We start from the raw sequence: 15,217 nt of genomic DNA, 5'->3' as shown, positions 1-15,217 counted from the left end.
TAGCTTCATCTTTAAATGTACCTACTATACTTCTTCCAAAACTACACATTCACGTACAAAACTATCAATAAATTTTAAAATTCAAACTAAACCAATGAGAGAGAATGAGAGATATACATGTTCAGTGACAGACCACTTTGAATTGAGAAACTGGCTGTAAATGTCGTACAACCTTTGCTTCTCAGCTTCTGAAACTGATGATTTAGGCATTTAGCCTTGGATGCCATGGACTCCAGAGGAGCACCCATGATAATAGGCATATTTCCAGTTCCACTGCCATCTTCCCTGTCCAAGAGCAAATGAATTGCTTTAAGTTGTGTGTCAGAAAGAAGTGCTTGAAGGTCCTCTCCACTAAAGCCTTTGGTCCTGCGAGATATAGCGTTCCAAGTTAACATTACTGGCCATTGGTAACTGCATGGAAACAGTCAAATTAGTAATCATGAAACATATGAATAATTGCAAATATTTGTCTTACTAATTATATATCATCTAGCAAGCACTGCGCCCATATAAAGAAAACCACTAGTCAAGGTGCTTCGATTGGTAGATGGTGAAAGAAAACCACCAATGGGTTATATTTATGAAGCCATGGACCGAGCCAAGAAAGCTATTGCTGCTTCATTTTCCAACAATGAAGAGAAGTATAAAGATGTATTTGCATTCATTGATGCTAGGTGGAATGTTCAACTTCATAGGCCTTTGCATGCAGCTGGTTACTACTTGAACCCAGAGTTCTTTTATGCACATCCTAATATAGAACAAGATACAGAGGTTATGCAAGGTTTATATAGTTCCATTTGGAGACTGATTCCAAGTACTGAATTGCAAGATAAGACTATTAGTGAATTTGCAACGTACAAAAACGCAGAAGGACTTTTTGGGACGCCTCTTGCAATAAGGCATAGGACTACAAAAGCACCAGGTAATGAGAACTATATTTTATAATTTTAATAAAAGTTAATCTTTGAACTATATGCTACTTATATTAAGTTTTTTAATTTTTGAAATGTCTAGCTGAATGGTGGACTAATTATGGCGGATAAGCTCCGAATTTGCAAAATTTTGCAATCAAAATTTTGAGCCTAACCTGTAGTTCATCGGGTTGTGAGCGAAACTGGAGTGTTTTTGAACATGTAAGTATGCTACTATTTATTGATATTTGATAGATATAATTTTTATTTAAGTGTTACTAAATTAAAAATTTAAATTTATGCAGCTTCATTCTAAGAAAAGAAATAAATTGGAGCAAAAACGCCTCAATGATCTAATTTTCATCAAGTATAATAGAGCTTTGAAGAGGCGATATGATGCACGTGATACAATAGATCCTATTATTTTGGATGAAATTGATGAGAGTAATGAGTGGTTGTTAGGGAGATTGACTCTTGATAGTGATGAAGAGAATGCTACAGTATTTGAAGATAATGATTTGACTTGGGGTGATGTTGCACGAGCTGCTGGGGTTGATGAAGAAGCTTATAGTTTGCGATCTCAATCTACAATAGAACCAAGGGGTAAATCAAAAGCGTCTTCTTCAAAAGCTAGCAAAAAAGCCTCTGCATCTAAATCTAGTGGACGCCGTCTAAATCTAATTGATGAAGAAGAAGAGGACGAAGAAGAAAACTTCAATGATTCTGAAGAAGAGGCTGAGTATATATCTACTGACGAAAATGGAGATGATGGAAATGAAAGTGAAGAACCTGGAGATTATCTAGTAGAATCAGATGATTAGATTTAGACTTATTTGTTTTTTGATAAACTATTTAGGATTTATTTGAACCTTTATGACTTTTGCTATCGTTCAATGGTTAAAACATTGGTCATTTTACTTATATGAAGTTTTGGTATGTTGAATTTGTTGTTTTATATGTCTTATTTAACTAATTATATAAATATATAGATTATTTGTTATTTTTGCGCCAACCTTCGAAAAGGCGCGCGCCGCGCCGTGCGCCGTGCGCTATGGCTCCAGGAGCCCTTGGCGCCGTCGTGCGCCGTGCGCCATTAACTACTATGGATGATACTTCATTGCAAGTTTCCTATACTGTCTCTTGAGCTTTTCCTCATCAATATACTCAATCTGCTTTGATATATTAGGTATCTCCTCAACTGACTCAAAACTTGGTTTCTTAGGGGCGTCGTCTCTGGATACTTCATCAATGGAAATCTCTAGTATCTTGCAAGCTTCTTCTTCAGAAAGGTCCATTGGCCTTCGAGTTAACTCTTCTCTCACATTACTAGCAATGATTGCAAAAACTCAACATGTTCAACAATAGCCAATTAGGAAATCTAATTTCATCACATAAGTTTCGAGTAATAACGATGACACCACATTTCATCTTTCAGCTCTGGATATGTTACTGGTGGCATTGGAGCATAGTCATATACGGAATGACAATGCTGTGACAATTTCTGAGGGAAATCACCAAGATGCTGAAGAACCTAATCAAATAAAACTGAGAGTTAAATGCAGCACTTATTTGCATTGAGGATGACTCAACTACCACCATGTTTTAGAATGTAAGTACTAAATGTTAACAAAAGATGCTTGGGGTGAAAGACAAGTAGCAAACTCCAGTTGCAGATTCAGGGCTACCTGACGGATCAGATTTTCTGCTCGCATCTTGTGTGTCCAAATAATCTCAGGAGTGTCTGAATCAGAAACCATTGCTGCGGCAAAAGCAACTGGGCCGCTACGTTCCAGTACATAAAGCAATGACTCAGGTAAGAGGCCGCCCAAAACACTTCGTTTCGCCAAAGGTAGAGAAGAGGAAATTGCAGCTTCCTCACCACCATGAAAAGCTTGATAAACATGAGTCACTGAGAAGAGTTGGGCAATTAAAAGAAGATTAGAACCAGGGTAAGCCAGAGCAAAATAAAATGCGCCTGTACTGTATAATCGGATCATTGCTTTTGGGTTCCTAGTAACTATAGCTTTTCAGCAGAGCAGCAGCAGCATCAACAATAGTCGGTTCACCAGAAACAATGTGCATATTGATGGAGCCTCCATCTAGCCACTGCCTAGTTCAGCTTAAAAACAAAAGAAAAAATAACGAAAACATCTCAAACCTCTGTGGAAGGCAAAGAAAGGAACAAAAGTTACCCCACTTCCAAAGTGAAAGTGTTATAATACAATTACCATCACAAGAGAATATGAAAAGTTGCATCTTTAAAACACCAGGAGTTTAAGGATACAAGTACACGCGGATATCCTAAGTGCATATTACATGGAAACTATATCTTAGTTTAAAGAGGTGCAACAGTTCCAGTGACCTTTCTACAATTGTTTGCTCAATCAGTCTCCAATGTGCATCTCATGTGACGATAAGTACCAGACAACTGACTCCCATTTTAGATGGCTTGCAAGGCAACCGGTTTATTGTAGGATAAAGCTCTGATCCTATTTTACTCTATGTTCCACACATCAATCTTTTATGTACCAAGCTCATAACCAAAGGAATGCTTTCAGGGCCCAGAACACGCCCGTTTTAGGAACATTGTAAAACAAGCATACCCAACTATAGGTAGGTGTATCAAGTAAAGACTCCTTCCATGTCATTATTTGTCCCTTTGGCGCAGGAAAAACAGAAATTTCTCTACCATAGATATCCTATTTAAATAACAAAGTAAATAAGAAAGAACCTCGTTCAGTAACTAATTTATAATATATTTAGTCTAAGAAATGTAGATGATCATAAGAGCGAAAAATTCTTCGTTATCACAGTAGAAATTACTTTATTTCATATTCTGTGGCGAAACACTGCAACAGAATGATCATGATCATAGTATGTAGGCCAGTAATTAGTCTCTATAGAAACTAGATGCTAATTCAACTCCATCAGTTCAGCAGTAGTTTGATATATAAACAAAACTTCAGTGCTATTGAAGATCCCCAAGATCCGCAAAGAGCTAGAGTAGTTCAATACAAGTCAGCAGACATGATGGAAACAGGAAGCACAGAGTTCATGGTGATCCTGATTGGCATCACGGTAGCATTCTGGATGATACACGTATAGACAAAAGGATACCAATTCAAGGCCTAAACCCAATGAACTCCAATTCTCAAATTGAACAGCCTGCTTAATTATTTCAAAGTTTCAGATCTAGATCTATTAACAAGTTGCATATTTCAGAGACCAAATACAATAGAAGGGTTTTGGGGGTAGCTGATCATAAACCAATCTTGACTAGCATAATCATTCATGATACATGTACTCACAGAGCTTCACAACTCAGTAAATTACCAAATGAAACAATACTTGAGCACGGGCTCATCACTTTCAATCTTACCCAAACTGACTAAAAAAAGGAATATCACCAATAACGTCTACATAAGACCAAACTGTATAGAATATCCTAAATGTAGCATCAAACATCCCATCTCACAACGGACCAGAGCATTGTCCAAATAGTTAGATGCAAAAATCCCAGAGATTGCAATTGCATGCTCATGTACATAAGTTCAACAATTTACATAGCAACAGGCATATCATAATTCGAGAAAGGAATAGTAAAAGAATATGGGGACAGTATGTCCACTGTTGTAGACAATTTTAGTATATTGCCATTATTGCACTCAAAAAATCAAAACCATCAAGCATCCTCTAAAATGCTCTGATACTTTATGACTTAGAGACACCAAATTACCTTCATTTAGCTCCAACTAACATGCATCATTCTACAGCGCGACACATTCCAATTGTGATCAAAAGTCATATATTACATAAATGAAGCAATTATTTGCATATATTTCAATTTTAAATAATAATTATTATCTTACTAGGTTTTTGCACAGGGGCATAACAAGAAAAGGAATGCCGGTAAAATACTAAATTTCCAAGAGACCATTTCTGCGTGATACCAGAAGAGGATCACACATAAGAAAAGAAAACAAACCTAGAACATAAGGAGACTGCAAGATCATATGATAACTGGAAGCGAGACACCATTGGAGGACACCTAATAGCTGCACTATGTATTGCAGCTTCTCTTGCAACACTCGACGATTCAGTATTAGCCATATCAGCAACATCTCCACAATAATATCCTAAAACAATAATAAGATCGAATAAACAGAATAAGCACTTTAATTTCAGATATTGATATTAAATAACTTCTCTAGATAGATCAACATAAATATCGGTAGGAATTAAGCCAGTACAAGTGACTTACCAGGACTGAACCCCGAGTGATAAGCTCTTGGGAAGTGACAACAAATTCTCGAGCCTTTTGCACCAGTAGTCAAGAAAAACATTGATTTAAGAGAGTGACTTACAATGCAATCAAAGATTAAATCACTAAAGATGCAGAACAACAAAAAGTAACACAGACCTAATATTAACAAATGATGGTATCTAATTATATCTGTTGATTCTCAATGGATAAGAAAATCCCTAGCGGAATGCTAAGTCCTCAAAGGTACCTAAAAGATTTTTACAGTACTTATGTTCCATATATTCTTCTCATGATGTAATCTTTTTCTCATTTAAAACACCTTGTTGTGAGCTAATAACTCAATACCACCCAATATCTATTGTCGAGTATGGACTTGAATTTTACTCCTTCAACACTTCAAGAGCATAAAAAGATAAATGCAGGAGAGCACTAACACACCTAGCCCCTCGAAAGAATAGCTCGCACTACCAATGAACTAATGAATGGGTTCTGCATAAGAGTGTAGGGGACAAATGATAAAGATGATATGATAGCATATAAATAGTCACCTGCACCACGGAACACCAGCACTAAGAAGTACATCCAGGGACATCATCTGGTGTTCTCACCAAGTGTAGCAAATGTAACTGAAAGATATCTGATGAACTTCATTAAAGAGTTTAACAGAAGATGGAACACAAAAAAGGAATCTGATTTTATTATCAATTATTAGTTAACAATGATTCCCAACCTCACATACCTGGATAAACCGCATTCATGGGCCAGTATAGATTAGAAGTGAAAAATTTATAATACTTGTCTATATGCACCATGGTAGACTTCTTACTCTTACATGCAAGCACATACATTTTCCTTTTAAGGGGCGGTCATGTAAGATGCACTACTGCTATATACTGAACTTGCACCCTCACCCTGCTGGGATGGCAATCTAAAGGGAATAATTCATTAAAGATTAAAGAAAACTATAATAATATAGAATTTAAATATTGTTACAATAAATACAAGGCCAGAATCTATCTCCTCCTCCTCCCAACCAAAAATAGTAGTCACATAAGAAAAGGCATGCCAAAGTAGAGGATTTTACACACAAAAATTTTCAGCACTGAGAAATGTGACAATTTTTTAATAAATCAATAAAGAAAAGAAAGGACTGCCGCAATGTCATTAAAGTTATTGCCTCCAACAGAATGAAATACTATGTGCACATAATCTCAAAACACAAACGCCGCAATACATTATGCAAATGCTAACTTATCATAACGAGGGTAAGAGGCCAATCACATCACAACACTTCGTTTTGCCAAGTATAGAGGAGGACAATCAAGCTTCCACAAAATCTATGGATGTCAAAGTGTTATCATCCTCGACACAATACCCTTTTATCTCCTCACATCTACCTAGTCAGGACGGATTTCGCTTTTCTTTCTTTTCTTTGGCCACTAATGAATTTTTTTTCTTTTTTCTTCCCCTTTTGCTTTAGTCACGGCTTTTATTTTCTTTTTTTTTCCTTTGTTTTTGCCCGCGACTTGTGTTCTTTAGGCCGTTTTCCGGTCTTTTGACGCGAATGACAACACTTGTGGTGAAGGCACCCGGTTACTCAACCAAAAAACGTCGCATTCTGGCCTTTTGACGCGAATGACAACACTTGTGGTGAAGGCACCCGGTTACTCAACCAAAAGACGTTTTACCTAAAGTGCTTTGCATACTCATAGCTCCGGCTACCGTTTTACGTGAATAACAACATTTGTGATGAAGTTACCCAGCTACTAAGTGACCTAAACCAGTGGAGTAGATGTAATTTCCTTTTTCTTTCTTTCTTTTTTTCCGGAAGGGGAAGGGCCTTTGAATTTTTCAAAATGGATGCATGTCCCATGTTAGGGATATAAGGATCAATCGGGTAGAGTTTTAGGAAACAAATATGATCTCACAAGAATCCTAAGATTTAGTAGAAGCAAAGATATTCCAACTCTCTTTCAAAGCAATTCAAAATGCATGAAATTATGCCTCAACGACTCCACAGTTAATCAAAGCAACAATCACATAACGCTAGTGCACATTCATGTCTCAATCTTATGACTTCCTAAATCACATTTATTTGTCAAATTACTAAAAAATAATATAAACAGAAGTAGTTTGATAGTAACTGGCAAAAGAAAACAAAACAAAAGTAGTTTGATAGGATAACAAAAGATGAATAAAAATTTTAAAAAAAGTTACCCTCTGGTTCCTATGTGTTAATTAACAATGCATATATGTCATGGAATTTTTTACTTTTGAAATGGTTTTATCTCATTTGGAAGGTGAATTGGGCTGTTCAAATCAAAATTAGAATATGAGAAGTTTCATGTAATTTCAATTGAACCAAGAGTCTAATCCTAAAATGCTAAACAATTACAGACATCCCGACAACAAAATGTCTCACAGAGCTTGATATACCACAAAGAACACAATACACGTCGTTTGCTTGAATGAGATAACATAAAAGCACAACCAAATTAAACAAGATGAGAAACACCCACACCACAGTAGTAAAGTAATTGAAAACCACTAAAAAAGCATCCAACACTATTTATCAAAGGAACAAAATTGCCATAGATAAAAAGAAAATCACAACCCCATAATGTAGATGATAAATATCAAGAACTCAAGGTAACAATGCAAACATATAAAGGAATGCTTGATGGATGAAATGAAGTGAAAGCCAAGAAAATGATCAACTTTTTACCACCATTATCACTTTGCAAAGACTTTCTAGTTTCTGTGTCATTGTTTTCAAAGACCGTCTTTGCCACCTCATACACCTTCCATTCGCGTCCAGCATGCATGAAGACATATGACAAACAGATAATTTTGAAATTCCACAACCAAACTGCATGTTCACAAGAGGAATTAGTGTACTGTGCATCATTCGCCATTGTTGGATAAATAAATTACAAATAGAACTTACGTCTAAAGTCTTCAAGAATCCTCAAGCTCTACCGCCTTCTTGGACCATTCCTCCGAACCTTCCTTAAACAAGTGTACAAGCTTGGTTACCTATGTGGTCCAGAAACATTTTAACACAAAGACGTTGATAAATGCATTAGATGTGGCAAATGTCTACACACACATATATATATATGAACAACCAATGCATTGCTTAAAAAGATAAGTAGTTGTTAAGATGAAGCCTTAACCAACCATCAATCATGAACTTATAAGGGCATCATACAACTAAGAACAACATGAATCATTACATACACACAAACACAGCCAAAAGTGACACTCTTATAAACAAGACCGTCGTACTTTGTTATGTTGATCGCCAGCATGGTAAGTCCTCAAAGGTACCTAAAAGATTTTGACAATAATTATGTTCCATTTATTCTCCTCCCAATGTCATTGTGCTACTAGTGCTTAACTTAATACCACCCAATCTCCATGCCCAAATATTATACTCCTTCAACCCTTGAACAACATTAAAAAGATAAACGTAGGACGAGGACCAGCCCACCCATCCACTCAAAAGAATAGCTAGCACTACCAATGAACTAATGAATCGGTTCGCATAAGCTTCAGATCTATTAACAAGTTGCATATTTTCGAGAACAAATACAATAAAAGTGTTTTGGGGGTAGCTGATCATAATTCAATCTTGAGTAGCATAATCATTCATGATCATGTACTCACAAAGCTCCACAACTCAGTAAATTACCAAATGAAACAATATTTGAGCAGAAGCTCATCAGCTTCAATATTACCCAAACTGACTAAATACAGGAATATCTCGAATAACGTCTACATAAGACCAAACTGTACAGGAAATCCTAATTTGAGGATTGTTCAAACAGCAGAAACACCCTCTCACTCACAATATGGTATTAGAAGATGAATGTATTCAACTTGGAAAGGAGACTGAACTGTTCGTGGTAATAACCAACAATGATAAACTGTGAAGGCCCTTAAAACCATCAGAAATTGAAGCTGGTTCTTGAATTAGAAGATAAAGAGGGATGAAAATTGGATTTGGACAGGTCAAGGGGACCAAACATCATAAAAGAAAAAGTGGCTTCCATTAAAACTTCATGTAATAGAATTCATCATTCACAAAAAGAACTAGCATGGTTCTGAAAATTAATTGTTACAAGTCATAAGAAAAGCGGAAATCTCTGCTCACCAGATGCATACGAGATTATTTGCCTTTTCAATGGTGAAATATAATGAGCCCCTTGGAATGCAGCAGCGTGCGGTACATTGAGTGGTCTGAAATCAACGGAATATGCCTTCTGAAGCCATCTAGAATTGCCATCATTGTCAAGTTTGCAGGTCTCCTGTCTGATTTATATCCTCTTAACAATGACACCTAAGCAACCATGGAACACTGATGATTTAGATAATGTTCATGTCTTACAAGTTGTCACATCTTAAGAGCTGGAATAACAAAGGAAGATTACCGGAAAATTATACAGACATGTACCCTCAGGTTTGGGTATTACGGATTAAATGAAAAAAAGAAAAAAAAAAAAGAGGGAAAGGCCTATGAAGCATGATAATAAAGATCTATGAAGCACTTTATTCTCCACAACACACCTAAATGAAAACCACAAACAAGATAATCTGTGAACATTACAGGTTTCATCACAGAGGGAGACAGCTGCAGAATTGTGCTTACCCTAGTATTTCTTTGTTAATGTCTCTGGCATTGTACCTTGTATATCCAAAACCAGTGTAATCCCAAACCTAGAAGAAGACATTCATCAAATTCGGATGTAAACTGTTCCAACAATCCTTAGCAACATTTTTCTAATTTTAAGTAGAAGAAAATTACTGACCATATGATATTATAATAGAGCAAGTTAAACACATTAGGATTGTCAAAGCAAAAATTAAATGAAAGAAGCACTAGAAAGCAAGATAAAGATGACATGTAAGATGGAGGGAGAAAGTATTTGCAAGCAAGGAAGTGAGAGCAAACTTAGGACATCAACAGAGAGTATTCCAGTATTCCTTCTTTATCCATCAATATATGAACAATGAGAAAATATTGGGCCAAGAAGGATTGTTCAAACAGCAGTAACATTTCGCAATACCATAATTTGAGGCCTCCTTCTCGCTCTGTCTCTCCCCCCTGCTTTTCTTGGTTTTCTTTACTCTGTTTTTTGGGTGAGAAATGAACACAAGAAAAAAGAAATGAAGGTGAGAGGGTTTCACCATGTGAGTGTGGGTGGGGTTTGATGATGGGGAGAAAACGGTGGTTTAAGGGTTTTTTCCAGCGGGGTTTTCCTTTCTTGGATTTGTACCCACATCCTCAGCTGCTTCTCCCGCGGGTGCTGCCGTACCATCACATTCGAACCCTTGAGTCGGCCATACCACCATGAACTTCACCTGCTTTCTTTAAAATTTTTCCTCGAAGAAGTGAACAGAGGAGAAGGGAAATGGTTTGATGGTGGGGTTGGGTGAGGGTATTTTGGCGGTGGGAGGACTGAACTGCGGCGTCTCTCCTTCGCCGGCTTTGGCTTTCTTGGAGGGAGAAACTGAGGGGTATTGTTTGAGGTGTGAGAAGAAGAATTGCAAGAGGTGTGACGGCCTTCCTCGTACCTGCAACATCACCCACTTGCCTCATCTGCTTCTCCACATTCAGCAACATGTCAATTTTCGCTTCCAAATCTCCGCCTCCATATTCCTACAAAATTAAACCAAAACATTCGATAAATCACAGCACGAGATATAAAATGGGTAAGCCAACAATAGCGTATAAGCTAATTGGAAATCAGGAACGCGCATTTGCTTACCATTTCGATCGAATAGATACGACCAATTGGGGAATTTTTCGTGCAATCGATGAAAAACAAAACCCTAGAGAGAGAGAGAGAAAGAGGAGAGAGTTGTGAATATGTTTTACCATGCGACCATCTTACCGCTAATAAACCTTTTACAAAATTATAAAATTTTTATTATACATTTTGACCCCTAAATTATGTTTATTATAACAAAAGTCCCCGTAAAAAAATAATTTAGTATTGATAAAACAAAAACACCCTTTTAACTTATTTTTATATTTTTTAATTCACTTCCTAAGTATATTTAATTAAAAAATCTCTCTCAAATATTTTTAGTAATTTTAAAATTTTCTCACTCAAATTTTTATTTAAACAACAATGTTCAAAATGTATAGCTTTATATAAACTATATAATACATAAAAAAAAAAGTTTACAAGTTCAATATGAAAATATGTTTTACAAAGAAAATTATTTACAAGATCAATTTAATTTTATAAAAAAGTATATTATATAACTTATAATTTTTATATTAAATTACATGCATAAATATTTAAAATATAGCAGTCTGAATTATATAGCCCCATACTATAAGAACCTTGTCCAAGATACAATAATATTGTATGATAGGCTTAAAAAATATCCATCATCACTCATAACTTATATATTTTTATATTAAATTACATGCACAAATATTTAAAATATAGCATATCATCACTCATAAAATAATAAAATATTATAGATTAATTATATCAACAAATTAGCATATTTTATAGTACGTATACATAAATATTCAAAATAATTTTTTAGATGATGTTGACAATTCCTCTAGAAAAAAACTTCACTATATATAACAATACAAAATAAAAATTATGTAAATCTTTTAGAAATTATATAAAATAAATGAATTGAAAATTTATAGAGTTTATTCAAATTTCATACTAATTACAAAAGTTATAAATTTTGGATAATATTTATTTTAAATAAAAAGTTATAATAATTGAGATTACGTTTTTTTGTGATGACTATAATAAAGATATTTTAGAGGGTGCAAACAATAAGGGTATTTTTGTTATAAAGTTTTTGGTCCATATTATGAGGGAGTTTGTTATATTTTATAGTTTAAAGGGGTATATATGACGATTTTATGTATACTTTAGGGATGGAAAGTGCATGTGACCCAAAATTTTATTTTATTTTATTTGACATTTTCAATTGAGGATTTTTACAATCAAAACTAGTATAGTAAGTTCCTTTTACTAAAATTTTTTTATATTTATACATTTGGTTGTTTTTGTTATAAATGTTATTAACTCAAGTTTTTATGTATATATTTTATTTTGTTGTGAAAATATGGCATAGCAAAATAATATTGCTATTGTTATTTATTTTAGAGGTCAATGGATTTATTCATATGATTGTGTGAGTTATGATCACTCTTTAGTCATATTTATGAAAATATATTATAGTACTACGTTTGTTGAACTAGAGTCAATTTTGTATAAAAAACTTGGTCTTAATGTTTGATACAAAGTTATGTGAGATAACATATATTGTCACCTTCCATTCTTAAGGTTTGGTGTAACTATACGTAAATTTTATGTAATTTAAAAAAATTAAATCTAGTATTCCTAAAGTTTGTTTATGTTACTCAAAGTTCACAGAATTTACTAATATGAATAAAAAAATGAATGAAAATCCATTATTACCCCCAATTTACTTATTATTGACTTATTGCAGGTCAAACAAATCTTTTTATAGCCAAACTACCCTACATCTTCACATGTTAATACATGTAAGGAAGTATATTTTCTAGTTTAGTCAGAAAGTATTATTTTACTTAAAATAAGTCAATAATAAGTCAATTGGGCGTAAATATGAATTGTCATCCTTTTTTAAAAAAAATATTAGCAATTTTTATGAATTTTAAGTGACAGATGGGTAAATTTATTAGACGAAAGCAAACCTCATGAGTACTAAATGTAAATTTCCAAACCACAGAGATCTACGTGTAATTATATCATATCTCAGGGAAAGACAGTGTAATTATTTGGGCCAAATTGCATAAAACCCCCATGTAATTTAAAAACTCAGCAAAAGTCCCCCTTCTGATTTGAAAATAGGCAAAAAACCCCTATGTCTATTTTTTTTTGGATAAATGTAAGTTTCATTAATAAAATAATAGTACAGTACAACATGGTGGTTATCAGTTGGTGTCTCCCCCGACAGGCCAAGGGATACGCCAAAGTCTAAATAAAGCTTGTGTACTGACTAAACTAGGTAAAGTAATGTTATGTATCCGCTGCCTGATGTCCTCAATAATTACTACTGCCATGGTGCTGGGTGTCCTTTCAGTTTGCTCGAATCATCTCAAATTCCTCTCCTTCCAAATGTGGTAAACACATGATGCTAATAGCGCTCGGTAAGACATGTTAATAATGTGCTTACCTCTCCATTTCCGGGACGCCTATGTAATATCCGTCATCCAGTCTCTATTGGGCCACGAGAATCGTACCATTTTCCGAATTTCTATGAGACACTGTCGACTAAATCTACACTGAAAAAATAAGTGGCCATGTGTCTCCGACGCTCCCTCGCTGCATAGAATACACGGGCCAAGGTGGGCTAGCCATGGTTTATCTGTTGTAGCCAACTTGCCAAGAATAGCAAGCCATAGGATGAATAAGTGACGTGGAATCTTGAGGGATCCCGAAAGTAGCGAGGACCAGTCTACTTTCTGTCCAAGTGGATCAAAAAGCCTGTAAAGAGCGTGAGCTGTAGGCAGCCCATGATTGAACCTCCAAATAATGCGGTCCTCCCCTCCATGGATAGTGGGTAGTACATGTGTGATTTTCAAACACTCAAAATCTGTGATAGAGGGCTAATGCCACTCTCCTCCACTAATCACCATACTGAATTTAGTTGACTCCTCCAATCCAAGTAACCTCGGTCCACGTGGGAATCTGTCACTAAGGGGTCCCAAATGATGCCATGGGTCCTGCCACAAGTAGAATCTCCTCACATCTCCTATCTGATAATCCACCATAGATCGGAGGAAGATCCGTAAACGGAGGATTTTCCGCCATACCTATGATCCTCCATGCTCTCTAATCGTCCAGATGGAAGTATCTCGTAAACGACCCTGGTAGAGCCATTCAACCCATATCGAGGTCCTATCGTACCTGATGATATCACATAGTTTCTTAGCCATTAATGCACGATTCTAGATAGTAATATCCTTGAATCCTAGGTCTCCCTCCTCCTTCGGCCGACACAGGTCTTTCCACGCAACCTTGGCATAACCACTGGTTGATGTCCCTTTCCATAAGAAAATTCGCAGCCTCTTCTCAATTTCGTTTGTAACTTTCTTTGGCAGTGTGAACCCGATGCCCAATATAAACTCAGCGACATGAGTACAAATTTAATAATTTGTACCCTGCCAGCATAAGACAATGCAATACCCTCCCAACCAGCAATACGTTTATCAATTTTCACCAATAATGGACGATAATCAGCAATTGTTAAGCTAGATGATAAGAGAGGTAGCCCCAAATACCTTATCGGTAAGGCACCCTCCTGAAACCCGAGTGTTGTCAGCATCTCCTTGCGCAATCCTTGGGCTGAACATGAGATAGTAAGATGGCTTTTCTGCACGTTCAGCCTGAGCCCCGACCATATAGCAAATCGATCCAATCCTGTGTTAATGACTCCAATAGAGTCCATATCAGCATGACAGAATAACAACAAGTCATCAGCAAAGCCCAACTGAAAAACCCTGGATGTATCACATTTCCAGTGAAAGGAAAATAATTCATCCTGATTAATCAACTGTAGTATACCCAAGTGTAGTACTTCCATTACAAGCACGAACAAGTATGGCGAAAGAGGGTCTCCTTGTCGAAGCCTTCTGGCTCCCTTAAAGAAACCATGAGGTTTCCCATTCAGCCCAACAGAAAATGAAGTTGTAGTAACACACACCTCAATCCACTTCACGAAATTAGAGGGGAACCCAAATAACTCCATCACCGCGATCATAAAGTCCCACTCCACCGTGTCGTATGCCTTCCGAATGTCCACTTTTAAGGCACATCGGGGTGGTAGACGGGCCTGGTTGTAGCCTGTAAATAGCTCCTACGCCAACATAATATTGTCTCCAATGCTTCGACCGGGCACAAATGCCGCTTGGCACGGACTAATTAGTTTGTCCAATATCACACTCAACTGTTGGACAATGAGTTTGGCGATAATCTTATGTAACACATTACAGTAAGATATAGGACGAAAA

General features: G+C 36.0%; 2 protein-coding genes and 1 long non-coding RNA gene across 3 annotated transcripts; 1 reads left to right on the top strand and 2 right to left on the bottom strand.

Annotated features, from left to right (window-relative positions):
- Positions 1-525: 525 nt before the first annotated feature.
- Positions 526-1,732, top strand: LOC105179331 (uncharacterized). Its single transcript, XM_020691286.2, is given in 3 exon segments — positions 526-922; positions 1,015-1,133; positions 1,217-1,732. Coding segments are annotated over 3 exon segments (990 nt in total). The 5' UTR covers positions 526-567.
- A 279-nt stretch (positions 1,733-2,011) lies between these two features.
- LOC105179320 (dnaJ homolog subfamily C GRV2-like) lies at positions 2,012-2,993 on the bottom strand. Its single transcript, XM_088875207.1, has 4 exons — positions 2,930-2,993; positions 2,597-2,820; positions 2,330-2,442; positions 2,012-2,237 (listed from the first exon to the last, which is right to left on the bottom strand). The coding sequence occupies exons 1-4, from the start codon at positions 2,991-2,993 to the stop codon at positions 2,012-2,014; spliced, it is 627 nt and encodes a 208-aa protein (XP_088731333.1).
- A 6,473-nt stretch (positions 2,994-9,466) lies between these two features.
- LOC148785039 (uncharacterized) lies at positions 9,467-10,820 on the bottom strand. The gene is made up of 3 exons (XR_016062938.1): positions 10,245-10,820; positions 9,827-9,894; positions 9,467-9,517 (listed from the first exon to the last, which is right to left on the bottom strand). It is a non-coding gene; the product is annotated as an uncharacterized LOC148785039 (long non-coding RNA).
- Between the last annotated feature and the right edge of the window lie 4,397 nt (positions 10,821-15,217).

This window comes from Sesamum indicum, linkage group LG11, assembly GCF_026168435.1.
Source record: "Sesamum indicum cultivar Baizhima isolate 11 linkage group LG11, ASM2616843v1, whole genome shotgun sequence".
Lineage (NCBI taxonomy): Eukaryota > Viridiplantae > Streptophyta > Magnoliopsida > Lamiales > Pedaliaceae > Sesamum > Sesamum indicum.
The sequence above is the reverse complement of the archived record's forward strand: the minus strand, read 5'-3'. Positions and strand labels throughout refer to the sequence as shown.